The sequence below is a fragment of the Takifugu rubripes genome, chromosome 11 (assembly GCF_901000725.2).
Source record: "Takifugu rubripes chromosome 11, fTakRub1.2, whole genome shotgun sequence".
NCBI lineage: Eukaryota > Metazoa > Chordata > Actinopteri > Tetraodontiformes > Tetraodontidae > Takifugu > Takifugu rubripes.
The window spans coordinates 4399385-4411326 of NC_042295.1; the positions used below are offsets into that span (position 1 = coordinate 4399385).

The 11942-nt window shown below is 44.6% G+C and overlaps 1 protein-coding gene across 1 annotated transcript; it reads right to left on the bottom strand.

Annotated features, from left to right (window-relative positions):
- Nucleotides 1–105: 105 nt before the first annotated feature.
- On the bottom strand, nucleotides 106–11822 carry LOC101077714 (mitochondrial intermediate peptidase). The gene is made up of 19 exons (XM_003968301.3): nucleotides 11250–11822; nucleotides 10997–11170; nucleotides 10560–10648; nucleotides 10335–10421; nucleotides 10145–10208; nucleotides 9876–10058; nucleotides 9506–9662; nucleotides 9327–9375; nucleotides 9168–9228; nucleotides 9012–9064; nucleotides 7793–7946; nucleotides 7641–7718; nucleotides 7337–7544; nucleotides 7165–7274; nucleotides 6980–7054; nucleotides 6754–6870; nucleotides 5229–5350; nucleotides 4553–4626; nucleotides 106–440 (listed from the first exon to the last, which is right to left on the bottom strand). The coding sequence occupies exons 1-19, from the start codon at nucleotides 11394–11396 to the stop codon at nucleotides 340–342; spliced, it is 2103 nt and encodes a 700-aa protein (XP_003968350.1). The 5' UTR covers nucleotides 11397–11822; the 3' UTR covers nucleotides 106–339.
- Between the last annotated feature and the right edge of the window lie 120 nt (nucleotides 11823–11942).

The window sequence follows — 11942 nt, forward strand, 5'->3', positions numbered from 1 at the left end:
CAGAACAGGAAGAACTGAAGGATTCTTCCTCCTGATCTGATGAGGAACAAACATGTGAGTGTGGGAAGGGAGAGATAGGAGAGCCTAACAGCAAACAAACGATTGTTGATAAGGAGGATTTATATTTCTTTATTTGGACATGGCTAAAAAAGCACACACATAAATTATTAATCTGCCTTAATGACAGTTGCTCAGGAAGACCGTTCAAAACCTCAAGGATCATTTTATCAACTGGAACTGAGCAGATTTTAAAATAATATGTCATAAATATCAGATATGAGTGGTGATTGAAGGTGGTCAGTGACGAGACTGCAGTCTTTCCCTGCTGCCTTGGTGGTCTCAGCTTTCAGAGTCCATCATGAAAGTCTCAAAGTTGGGCTCCAGCTCAGATACCAGTGCATCCACAAAGTCCTCCATGGTGGGTCGTCTCTGCAGCATACCTGTCAATGCACCAACACAGAGCTCACAGGTTCTGATCTCAGCTGATTTCTGGCAGAAAATGCATGAAAACTTTCACTTCAAAGTTCAAAAAAGCAGAATTTTCCCTGTTTTTTCTTTTTAGCTTCAACCTTTTCCTGCATCCACATTTGTCTACGGCAACAAACCTCCTCCATCATTCAGGCATGTTATCTTCAGGTGTCATAGTTAACCGGAAATGAGTCAGAGAAACAGACTAATGAAAGTAGTTGTGCAGTAAATATGAGTGTGAGCACCTACAGATGGACCCTGGGAACGTCTGTAGGTATTTGGAGAGTCTGTCTGCCACTTCATGCATGAGGACTCTCCCTTGCTCGCGCTACAGTTCAGCTACACACCCGCTTTGAAGTCACTTCATTTCCCCTTGTGAGGCTGCCAATGTAAACACTTCCTGCATGGGTCACCTCCAAACACACACACACACACACAGAAAAAAAAGCTTGTCTGCACAAGCACGCATGAATTGAGATGCAGTGTTTCACAAAGCAATCTATTCTGAACACCCACACTTACACACCAGTACCGCCTTCATTCTTGCACAGCAGGTAGAAAGTCAGTGCAGGTGTGGCCTGATTAAGATCAGCAGAGATCATCGTCTCCTCTTTCCACTGGTCACACCTCGCCCTTTGGCTAAAACATGATATAAGGATTCATAGCACACAGCAAACGCATGTCCCCAGGGGCCCGAGAGCAAAGAATCCACATGAAAGCAGCAACTTGCACCAAAAAGAAAAAAAAGATGTGAGTAATTAGAGCTATAGGATGTCCCAGCTGCGATGGATCTGATGCTTTAAAGTGGTTCAGGCAACGTTAGCTCATGTTGCCCAGCACGTGTTGCCTTTCTGCCAATGTTGCCTCTTAAAATCTGTTTTACTGTGGAAATCAGCCACAAACTCAAGAGTCAGGAGGACATTTAGAGTTGTTTAGGGTGTTGATTCACCTCAGAGATAATTCCATACAAGTGAAAATAGAACCTGATGAAAAGCAACAGATTTTTTAATACCGGCAGTGCTGCTAAGGAAGAGTGAACACAGGTGGACGAGGACGTGTGATCCTGACAAACAGCAACAGCCTCAGGTGCATCTGCTCACCCACAGACCAGAACATCAACAAAGAAATGCAGAGGCATGCAGAAATGTCCTCAACGTCACAACAACCCCACAACCCAGGATCTGATCTGAGATCAGAGGAGACAAAACAGAGCTCAACAGTTAAGAATCATCTGGATCAGGACTCCTGAACTGCACAGAATCAGGCAGCATCAGTCGATGGAGAAACCCAAGCAGCAGAATAATCATACTCTTTTAGGACACCACCCCAGACAATTAGGGTCTCAACTGGGACCATGCTGGAATTAAGAGCTGCAACAAGGAGTTCCAGTTCACTGAAGGTTAGAGCTGACATGTTTATGATCACCTCTCTGTGGACCTGAAAAAGCCACCCCAAATAAGAGAAACTTCCCAGATCTTCATGATGATTTGAAATATTGCTAAATTTATTATATACCTAAGCAGAACCTATATGCACCTTTACAACTTAACATCTGTCTATAACTCTTTACAACGTCGTTTAAGACGGTTTAAACAAAGTTTTTTACCCCCCTCCTTCCCCAAGTAAACAGAGTTTTTATCTCTCACGGGGCCGCATCAGCAGCCTGCACAGGATCATTTATTTGGTTAAAGGGTGGTTAGCGATGGTATCAGTATGGGACACTAACAGCCCGCAGGCTGTCTGACAGCTCAGAGGCTGTGACTCCTGGTAAAGAGACGGATCCAGGAATCTTAATTTTAGGGAACTGTTCAGCAGTGGTCTGCAGAGACATGAAGCTGATTGTATCTACTGCATGACTTAAAGGAGCCCTGCCCTGACAGTTAAACTATCCTCTAAAGTCTGACCATTATCCAACTGGTGTGACTGGAGCAGTCCAGCCTTTCCTTCAAAGTGATGGAGCCATATATTTCACATTAACAACAGCGATCAGATGGAGTAGCTTTGCTCCAAAATGCTTTAAATGGCTTTTACAGGTCAATTTCTCACATGCAAGTAGTCAAGTAAAAACTGTGTCAGCAGAGTTGTAATTTCCCTGAACATGAAACAGAATATAGCCTCAGTAAATCAACATTTTCCTGTAAGAAAATGTCTCCCTGTTTGATCATCTTTGTTATTTTTTGCAAATAGCTAAACACTGAAAGCTAATTTTAGATACCTGTACTACATTTTCCGTCTCAGACCTAAAGGTTGCTCAACCTCTGCCACCGAGCCCCAGTATATCCATTTCCAGCGTTCATTGGTCTGAGCTATGTGAACAGTCTGGGCCATTAAAGTCTGGGCAAGCCCAGGTTGAGTCCAGTCACTTCATTACTTTTCACTCTCTCATTCTCTCCCTTATTCCTCATGTTCTCACTTTTTCCCACCTCTCCAGCACTGGATTTAATGCTCGGATTTACATTTCAAGTCCTTTCCTGGGAACCACGGGGTAGCGGGCAGAGAGCCTCAGAGATATAACGACTGGCCTCTGATTGCTCCTTTGCCACCTCACCGAGGAGGAAAGAGGAGAAATGTTACACACCTTCATTTACAGGAGGCTTTGTTTTGAGGATTAGGTGTAATGGCTCCTTTTGTGTCCTCTTGAGGCCTCCAGTCTCTTTAGGCCTAAATTTTCTTTTGCACATTAAAGAAGCCCTTTGAAAATAAACGATTTTCCATCCGGAGTCAGGATTCAAGTTGGCTGCTGTGAACCTCTGAGCGATCACCGGAGGGAAGCTGAACGCTTCAACACATGCACTGATGTCATCAAATATACCCCACGGCAGCTTTCATGATTCTCAGATAAATGATGGCAGATAAATGAACAGTTGGATGAAGGCAGGTGTCCCTGCATAAACACAGCATTCTGGGAAGGTTTTAGGAAACTAGTTTAAATCTTATAGAATGTTGCAGTTAGGTTGGGATGTGGAAACGCTTTTCACTTTCTAAACAGACTTGACTTTTGAAATTCTATGAAATTGTGCCTTGTTGTTCTTCAAAGGCTTCATTTCTGTGAGGCTGACACTCCGACAGTGACTGAAATATGAGCAAGAACCAGAGCCGGGGGGGACGACCCTGATAACTACCCTGCACACAGGACCTTGGCCTATAATTAGAGTAACATTCACTTCAAAGGAACCTATTAAAGAAAATACTGTCAGTACTAAACTGTTAATAGGACAGTAGATTTAATAACAAGGACGTGATCCGTTGATGGCTGTAATTTCAGAGGATGACCCTCTTGGGGGACAGGGGGGGGGGGGATCAGAACTTTACCATCACTCCCATCTGTTACCTGATATCACAACTCTCTTTTCCATCCTCATCTGTTGTCCTGTCCAGACATGTCACAGTAAATCAGAGGGACAAGAACAAGTGATGAAAGAAATCATCTCATTCGTTCAGGCCGCCGCATTGCATAAATCCATCAGTTCACTCATCAAACAAATGGAGGAACCAGCTGCACAACAAAGTGGTTTGGATTCAGAGCTGAACGACAGTGAACTTTAGATGAGGCAGAAATGATCATTTTACAAGTGAAAATTCTGGAAATGACATCATCTGTGCATAATGTGGCCTTTAAAAGAGGGGAGAGAGCTGCTGAAGCTCATCGCAACTTTAGATGCAGTAGTATGATTCTCTGTCTCACTCAGGTTTAAAGATGCTGAGATTCATGACCCGTCATCACCCATCAACCTGTCTGCTCAAATATAATGGGGGCAAGTGAATTATGTAAATAAGGTCAAGTCACTTTTAGGAACCAGACATTTAACACACTGATCCAACCAATACTACTTTTACGAGGGTTGTTGATGGCATTAAAACTGGGGGAAAAATCTTAAATCTGTTAACTAAAGCGGAGTCGTGTCGACTTCTGTCTGATGGCTGTGGAGTCCAGAGGTTAGCTGGGACCTCAGATATACTGGAGGAAAGCCAATTCACACCGGTTTGAGTTCAACTTGTGAAAAAACAAGTGGCTTCTTTAAATGCTGACAGAAGAATCATTGAGAATTTGTGAGAGGAACTGTTACCAAAGTGTTTGAGTTACCTTCCACCATCAGCATGGGCTCCTTGGCTCCTCCGTGAGCCAGCATCTCCCGACGGTAGCGCTCGCCCATGTCCCTGACAAAGCCAAAGCAGAAGGGAGATGAGGTTACATCGTTCCCTTCCCTTCAAGTCCTGAACTCTGCTTCTAACCCTGAAACTCCTCATTTTACTGAATAGTTGACCATAACCGTGCTTCTGTGAGTGTGTATATGTGTATGTGTGTGTGGGTTTGAGGAAGACACGGAGCGAGAGAATTAACCTGAGGAATAAATGCTTCAAATTTTTGAAGAGCAATTTCAGCCAGGAGACTGAAGCATGTCTTCTGTCCCCGAGGCTTCCAGGATTTTAGTATTAGAATAAAAAGCCCTGGAGATGCACCTCAGGTCCTTGAAGGAATAAGCTTCAGTGTGTATTTAAATAACATTGATATGACCTAAAGGGGACATCCACCCCTCAGAAATTCTTGTGGACAGCTGGAGACATCATTGACCTGCACAACCACACATTCCACAGATGCACAGACATATTCTGTCCGACCACAAGAGGCTCTGCAGACTGCACCTTTCTTTAGGATCAGTGAGAATCAGGAATAAACCCCAATGAGGAAACAACTTTGATCTCCAAGACAGGAAGCGACAAAACTAAGCTGGTAATGAGCCCCGTGGCAGCTGTGTCACCTGTTCAACGGATCCTGAAGGAAGCACTGTTTCCACACCATGGAGGCCACAGCACGGGACAGGAGGTAGGAGTAGTACTTGGCCCCATAGCCAATAAGGTGGCTGAATCTCAGCTGCCATGCCTGCAGAGCAAAGGAGACAAGATGGAGTCACAAATACTGTACACATCAAGGTGAATTAGTGGAGACCAGATCAGGCAACCAGCCTGCAACAGTATACTGCTAGCTAAGCAACCTCCCAACATACACACCCACATACAGAAAATAAAGGTTTCCGGTGTCACAATAGGGATGAAATGACTCTACCTTTCCTCCATCACACACAAACGACACAACACAACCTGCCAAATCCATCTTTTAATGACAAAACATGGAAATTCCAGAATGGTAGAAAGTCCCCTTCTCCTGCCCGGGGGGTGGGATGGGGGCTGTTTGGAATTCAGATGGCAAACTTTCATCTAGTTTCAAAATGCTGCTGTTCATTGATGTCGGTGATTGATGTCTTTTGAGGAGACTCATTAACGACCAGCTGGATTAAAGAGACCTTTCAGCCCCACACGAAAAAGAACACCTTTCTTCTTTGGCCATCTTGATTCCCCACATTAGAATGTGTGAAAGGTTTGATTTATATGCTGTCATTGCTACATTTAATAAAAGATTCATGGTAAAAAGGTAAAACAAATGTTGCCCACCTGCTGTGGAAACAGTGAAGCAGAAGATCTAGTCAATAACTAGACAGTTAATCAAAACTCTGCTGTAACTCTTTGACATGAAAGGGACAGTAAAGTGGATCAGAAAGAGGACAAACAACACTGTTCTTCTACATGTTTCAACTTGTCCTCCTGCTGAAACTTTAATAGTAAAACAAGAGTGAGTGTGTGTGGAAGGTCCTTCTCAGTGGAGACTGCTAAAACAAGGACAAATGTGGCAGATTAAAGTCAACACAAGCAGCAGAAACTTTTTTTCTTTCCATCATTTGTATCCAAATATTATACGCAGCTCAGAGTGTTCCTCGGCGCTGGCGCTCACGTCTATAAACCACCTGTCAGTGTCAGTGACTGTTTATAATGAGGGACTGCAGACGGACTATTGGCCACCTTGCGTGGAAACTTTCACCCAAAGATCAGGAGAGATCTGCTTTCACTTCACTTTCACCAGGGTGCTGAACTTATCCTGGGTTCCTGCAGGGTTCACATGAGGAAAGTATGCGCATGTGGAGGAAAACCGCCTGGCAGAGGCTTCAGTTCCAAATACTGAGAAAGAATGAACTCATCTGCAAGTATGTAACACGAACCACAAACGTTGTTTGAAGCGAACGTGCACGCCTCAGTGAGTTCCTGATGTTAGCAGACATAAGTACAGCTAAATGATCCAGTTCTCCTCCTCCTTTCCACATAGCTGCAGGAGGGAGGAAAGAACTATTCTAATCAAAGGACAGAAAAGAAGAGTTTCAGATGTGCACCAGAGCCAAAGCCAAACCAGCAGAGAACGGGACAGCTGATCAGGCTGAGCACCTGAGGACGTACCGTGTTGGGAACATAAGGCAATCCGTAGAATTTCTGCTGCATCTCCTTCAGGATGTCTGTGGTGGAGCAGTTTTGGGGTTTGCCGTGGTAGAGTTGATCCAGAACAGCGTAGAAAACCTGCCCACCAGAAAGGATTGGGAATTCAGCCAGATCTGAGCCTTATTAATTGTTGGGGACATCGGAGACGTGTGAGTGTGAGGACTGAATGTGAGGACGGTGGACGTACCTGCAGTTGAATGTCGGCTGCTCCACACACCTTCTTAGACTCAGAGAGGCGGGCCACCATGGTCTCAGGCAGAGGCTGAAATCACACACACACACACACACACACACACACACACACACACACACACACACACAATGATCAGCTTCTGACTACAGAGATGTGGAAACATCTTCACTCCCATCTACCTGTCCAGTCTCGTAATGACGTGCAAACTGGCTGATGACTCTGTAGTCAGAGGCAAAGTACTCCATGAGGATGGACGGGACTTCCGCAAAATCAGTCGCACATCTGGTTCCTGTGGGAAGAATGAGGACAAGTTCACGGGGTTGTGACACAATCAGGATGTTTGCAGCTCACCAGTCACGTGCTGGTATCGTGTGCGTCCCAGCATGGAGTGCATCGCGTGTCCCATCTCGTGGAAGAGGTTTTCCATCATGCCGGGCGTGAGCAGGGTGGGGGTGCTCTTGGTGGGCTGGGGCAGACTCAGCATCAGCACCACAACAGGAAGTTGGTACTGACCCATGTCCTGGCACCAACGGCCCCCACGGATGGTGAAGTGGCAGTCCTGAGAGGAAGAGGAGGGGTGGAGTTACAGAACCGGGTCAGAACGTCTGCGCAGACCAGAACCAAAAGTCCAGATGACGGCTTTGTGTGTTCACACCTGATGAGGTTTATCGGACCGATGGAAAAAGTCACAGTAGATGTACCCCAGCAGGCCTTCAGTCTCATGGACCACAGCCTAAAACAGATGGCCTAAAGTTTTACACAAACACGCCCACCAACAAGGACACTTCTTGGGAGTCTGACACTGACCAGTTTACGGACGTCTTCGCTCCACACCTCTCCAACGCCAGGCTGTTCAGACATGAGCGACACACCATACAGCTGACAGAAGAGGTTGTTCAAACCCTCCATGCAAGCACCCAGAGACAGGTAGGGGCTGTAGAGACTGGGCTCTATGTTGTACCTGAGGAGAACCATCACAGAACACACCCTTACACCTGAGGAGAACCATCACAGAACACACCCTTACACCTGAGGAGAACCATCACAGAACACACCCTTACACCTGAGGAGAACCATCACAGAACATACTCTTACTTACACCTGAGGAGAAGCATCACTGAACACAGTTGTCTATATCAGTCAAGGGCCTCCAGCATCACATGTGTCGGTGGTGGTTCAAGATTTAAATAAAAACACCAAGATATTTAACCCGAGTGTGTGCGTGTCTGTGTGAGTGTGTATAAGGAGCTCTGTTGGAAACTACTTTAAATGCACAATCATAAGTAGTTCTTAAGGGTAAAAATATAAGAGAAGCCAACATGCACACACACAAACGCACGCATGCACGCACCCCCCCCGCCCACACACACACACAAAGACAGGCTGGTTAAATCCAAAGGACACACGAGGGGCCTCTGATGTTTGCCATAAAGATGAGCTTAAAGGCCTGTGGACGGTTTGGCCTGCCATGTTATTGGTCTCTGGTGCATGCTGGGATTGAACTGTTCGGCCTATTAAGGCGCAGATCTGGTTAACGTGCTGCTCAGTGGGGGCGATTACAGAGGACTTGAGTTCTTTAACTGAGGTAATGTCAGTAAAGGAGATCAGGGGACTTGAACCTACTCAGAAGTGAGCCCAATCACAGACTATTGTTTATGACTGAAGGACTTCTGCAAAGGTTCGTCCATTAAATGTATTTAGTGCTGCCCCCTGATGTCCTGGGGGAAAACTGACAATTAAAATAAAGATTTTAGGAGGTCAAAAAGCAGATGTGTTACTCCTTTAATGTATGACTCCCCTTTTAGATAATGACATCATCACTCCTGCGATGAATAATTTTAACTATCAAATTTCATAATAAATCACTTTAATAGGCAGAAGAACTTTTTAGAAACAATAAAGCAGCAATGTTTCCTTAGATTCATCCTGCTTTTGTAAGAGACAACAGCAGGTAGTGGGCCTGGACCCCATAAAAAGACATTACACATCTGAAACCACCAGGACACCCCCCCAGCAGGTTGCTCACCTTTCAGCTCGCACAACACCACTGAGGAATGAATGGTCCCACGGCATGAGTTCCTGTAAGATAAAAGCAGGAGGGTAGAAATGAGCATCAATGCAGAGATTTAATAGTTTAATAATCAGGATAGTGTTATATTGGGGGGGGGGGGGGTCCACTCACAGAGTTGCGAGGGTTGAGCTTTTTCTTCATGCCTCTCATCATGTCAAAGTCTTTAGCTGTTCTTTAAACACAGAAAGAGGAAAACAAGCATCAGCTGCCTGAGTAAATGTGCAGGAAGGTTTTGGTACCACTGGATGTGATCTGGCTTATGGACTCTACCTGTCAGACAGCTTGTCTGTTAACAGCTGAAGGAAGCTCATCACCGTCTCTGTAAAGTGGGAGAACATGTTGCTGCACACCTGAAACAGGCACTAGATGGATGGCTGATTGATTTAAAGGGAGGATGATCTGAAAATCAGAACGTCCAAACCTGCTGATACTAAGCAGGGCACATTCACCTGGTGTCTTGGCCATCGTTCCCTTCAGGGCTCTGTGTCCGTACGACTCGTAGCCCACCAGTTTGGCTAGTTTGTACCTGCATTTCAGTAGCTCTTCCAGACACTCAAACATGTCAGCGTTTGGGTAAAGGTACACCCTGTAAGCTATTTCTCGCACCTAAATAAGAAATAAAATCTTTGATTCCAACATATATTTAAATGAAACATGCGTTGTTTTAATGTTCTAATTTCTTATCACTATTATACATTTAGCAGAAATTAGGAATGTCTTAAGGGGACTCTTCAGGAGAATTTCCTTTCATCATGCGTGACAAAGGCGCCACCCGCTGGAAAAATGTCAATACTGCTCGGTGAGAAATGGAGCTCTTACCAAATCATCCGGGGAATCTGCATGAAGCCCTCCGACTTGGATGAAGCTTCCTTCATTTGCAAAGTGAAAATGCAGATGTTGAGGAACCACTGATGTGGCGATTCTGTTGGGCATGTGGGAGCCAACCAGAAACTCGTTGTTTAAGTCCAGCAGCTTGACGTGCAGAGCAACAGCCTCTTTCCTCTGCGGGTAGGAAAAGCTATTATTGGCGGTTCCTCTGGCCTTTTCACTGCTCATCTGTTGGAGTTCTCTGCTGCTGAAGATCTCACCCGTTTGTCATCCAAATGGATTCCACTGATTTCAAAGTCGAACATAAACAGCTCGGCGACACGTCTAAACAAAAGTGCATAACAAAAAGTACAGTTGCTGATACATGCATGTAAAATAATTAGGAAATTAAACTGAACAGTGTTTCTATGATATTGGAAAAAACATCAGTAAGACAGATATCTTGTTGACCTTGTGTCAGCGTCCAGGTCAGTCGCCATGTCTGCATTGTCCAGCAGTTTTCTTAGGCTCTGGCAGAGCTCGACATTAGTGTTTAGCCTGAAAGTAAAGTAAGAGTGAATGATTTGGTAAGTAGCAGTTTGAAAATATTGCTGCTGGAACTGTAAAGAGAATCAGACCTTTCTGATCTCAGGACTTCAATTTTCACTGCAAACCCACGATATAGGAAATGCTTACTTTTCCACAACAGTGCCGATCTCGATGCAGGTCTTTTCTGCAGCTTTACGATACTCTGGGTCTGGATGGGCCACTTTTACAAAGTCTGCCTGTTAACATAAATAGAGGAAAAAAGACGGATTCAGAATATATCAAATACTGCCACTAACGTCACACCTGCCCTCCATCACAGCTACACTAAAGCCATCAGGCTTAAGAACTAATACAGGCGTCTGAGGGCCAAAACTGGCTGCCACATATAAACACCAAGAAGATTCCAGTTCATCTTATTGACAATCAAAACGTGGTGACTTTTTATTCAAGGGCCAATCAAAGTTCGACTTTTATGACAATTCAGACATAGACCTCGTGAAGCTTGTCAGATGGAAATGGTAGACTCAAATCCTGTATTTGTGAGATTAAATCAGTAAAATCTCAGTTGTGGGTGCTGAACTCACCAGATCAGCTACTTTGCAGAGCCCATCTGACAACTGGTCAAAAGCCTCCACAGTTTGGACCCCTGGAGGGCCACAACAAGCCTTCTCCAACAGACATTCTGTCTTCTTCAGAGCTTTCTTTGTGGCCACCTCAAACCCCTCTGGACAGCTCAGTTCTGGAACCCCAAATAAGCCCTGGACACCGAACAGATACCTTCAGTAGGTTTTTATCAGATGAAACTTGGTGGAGATGATGAAGAAAAAGTAAACAAACCCCGTTTTTCTCCAACAGATTCAACCTCCTCTGAGCTTTGGTATTAAATGCCGCTCCAACAGGAGACCATGTGGTGACATTTCTGCCGAAACGCGTCCAGAATCTTCTTTGCTTCAACAGGTGAACGAACCGACCGGCCGCAGGCATTTTAATCAGCTAAATGTGAAAATCTTTAACGATACTAAATGTGGAGTTTTTCGTGTTTACTGCGTCCAACAGCGGACATTTCCTTCATGCTTTTATTTTTGTGTCAACATTACACCGTCTATACAATCTAGAAATAACTGGAGGCGATTTTAATTTATCTTTAAAGAAGGTAAAACGTATTTCTATGGGAAGATTACCTGTGAAATGCTCACATGTTAGCGCACCGAGTATGTAAACTAAAAAAATACTATAGCGGCCGGCACTTTCGCGATACCTAATGTAGATCTAAACAGTCATTCAGAAACGTTAAACAAGATTTAACGCCGAAAAATAAAACTTATTTTATTGGAAATAGGAGAAACGTTGCGGTAGCTCTAACCTTGAAAAAAGTCTGTCGAAAGTGCGAATAGCGGAAAACTGACGTCACAAAGTCGTCAAACGAGGCGACGGAAGCTATTTGGTATCAATAAAAGCCTCTTCACAATAAACGCATATTCCAGAAAAGGAAATGTTACGTTCCTACCTGTAGAAAACGACTTCAAAGTG

Excerpts from the sequence above, each read along its gene's own strand:
- LOC101077714 (XM_003968301.3), bottom strand. The coding sequence starts at position 11,396 with ATGCCTGCGGCCGGTCGGTTCGTTCACCTGTTGAAGCAAAGAAGATTC. Across the intron at positions 9,663-9,875 it reads CAGATTCCCCGGATGATTTG|GTGCGAGAAATAGCTTACAG; the intron begins GTAAGAGCTCCA and ends TTTCTTATTTAG. Across the intron at positions 441-4,552 it reads GCCCATGCTGATGGTGGAAG|GTATGCTGCAGAGACGACCC; the intron begins GTAACTCAAACA and ends GTGCATTGACAG.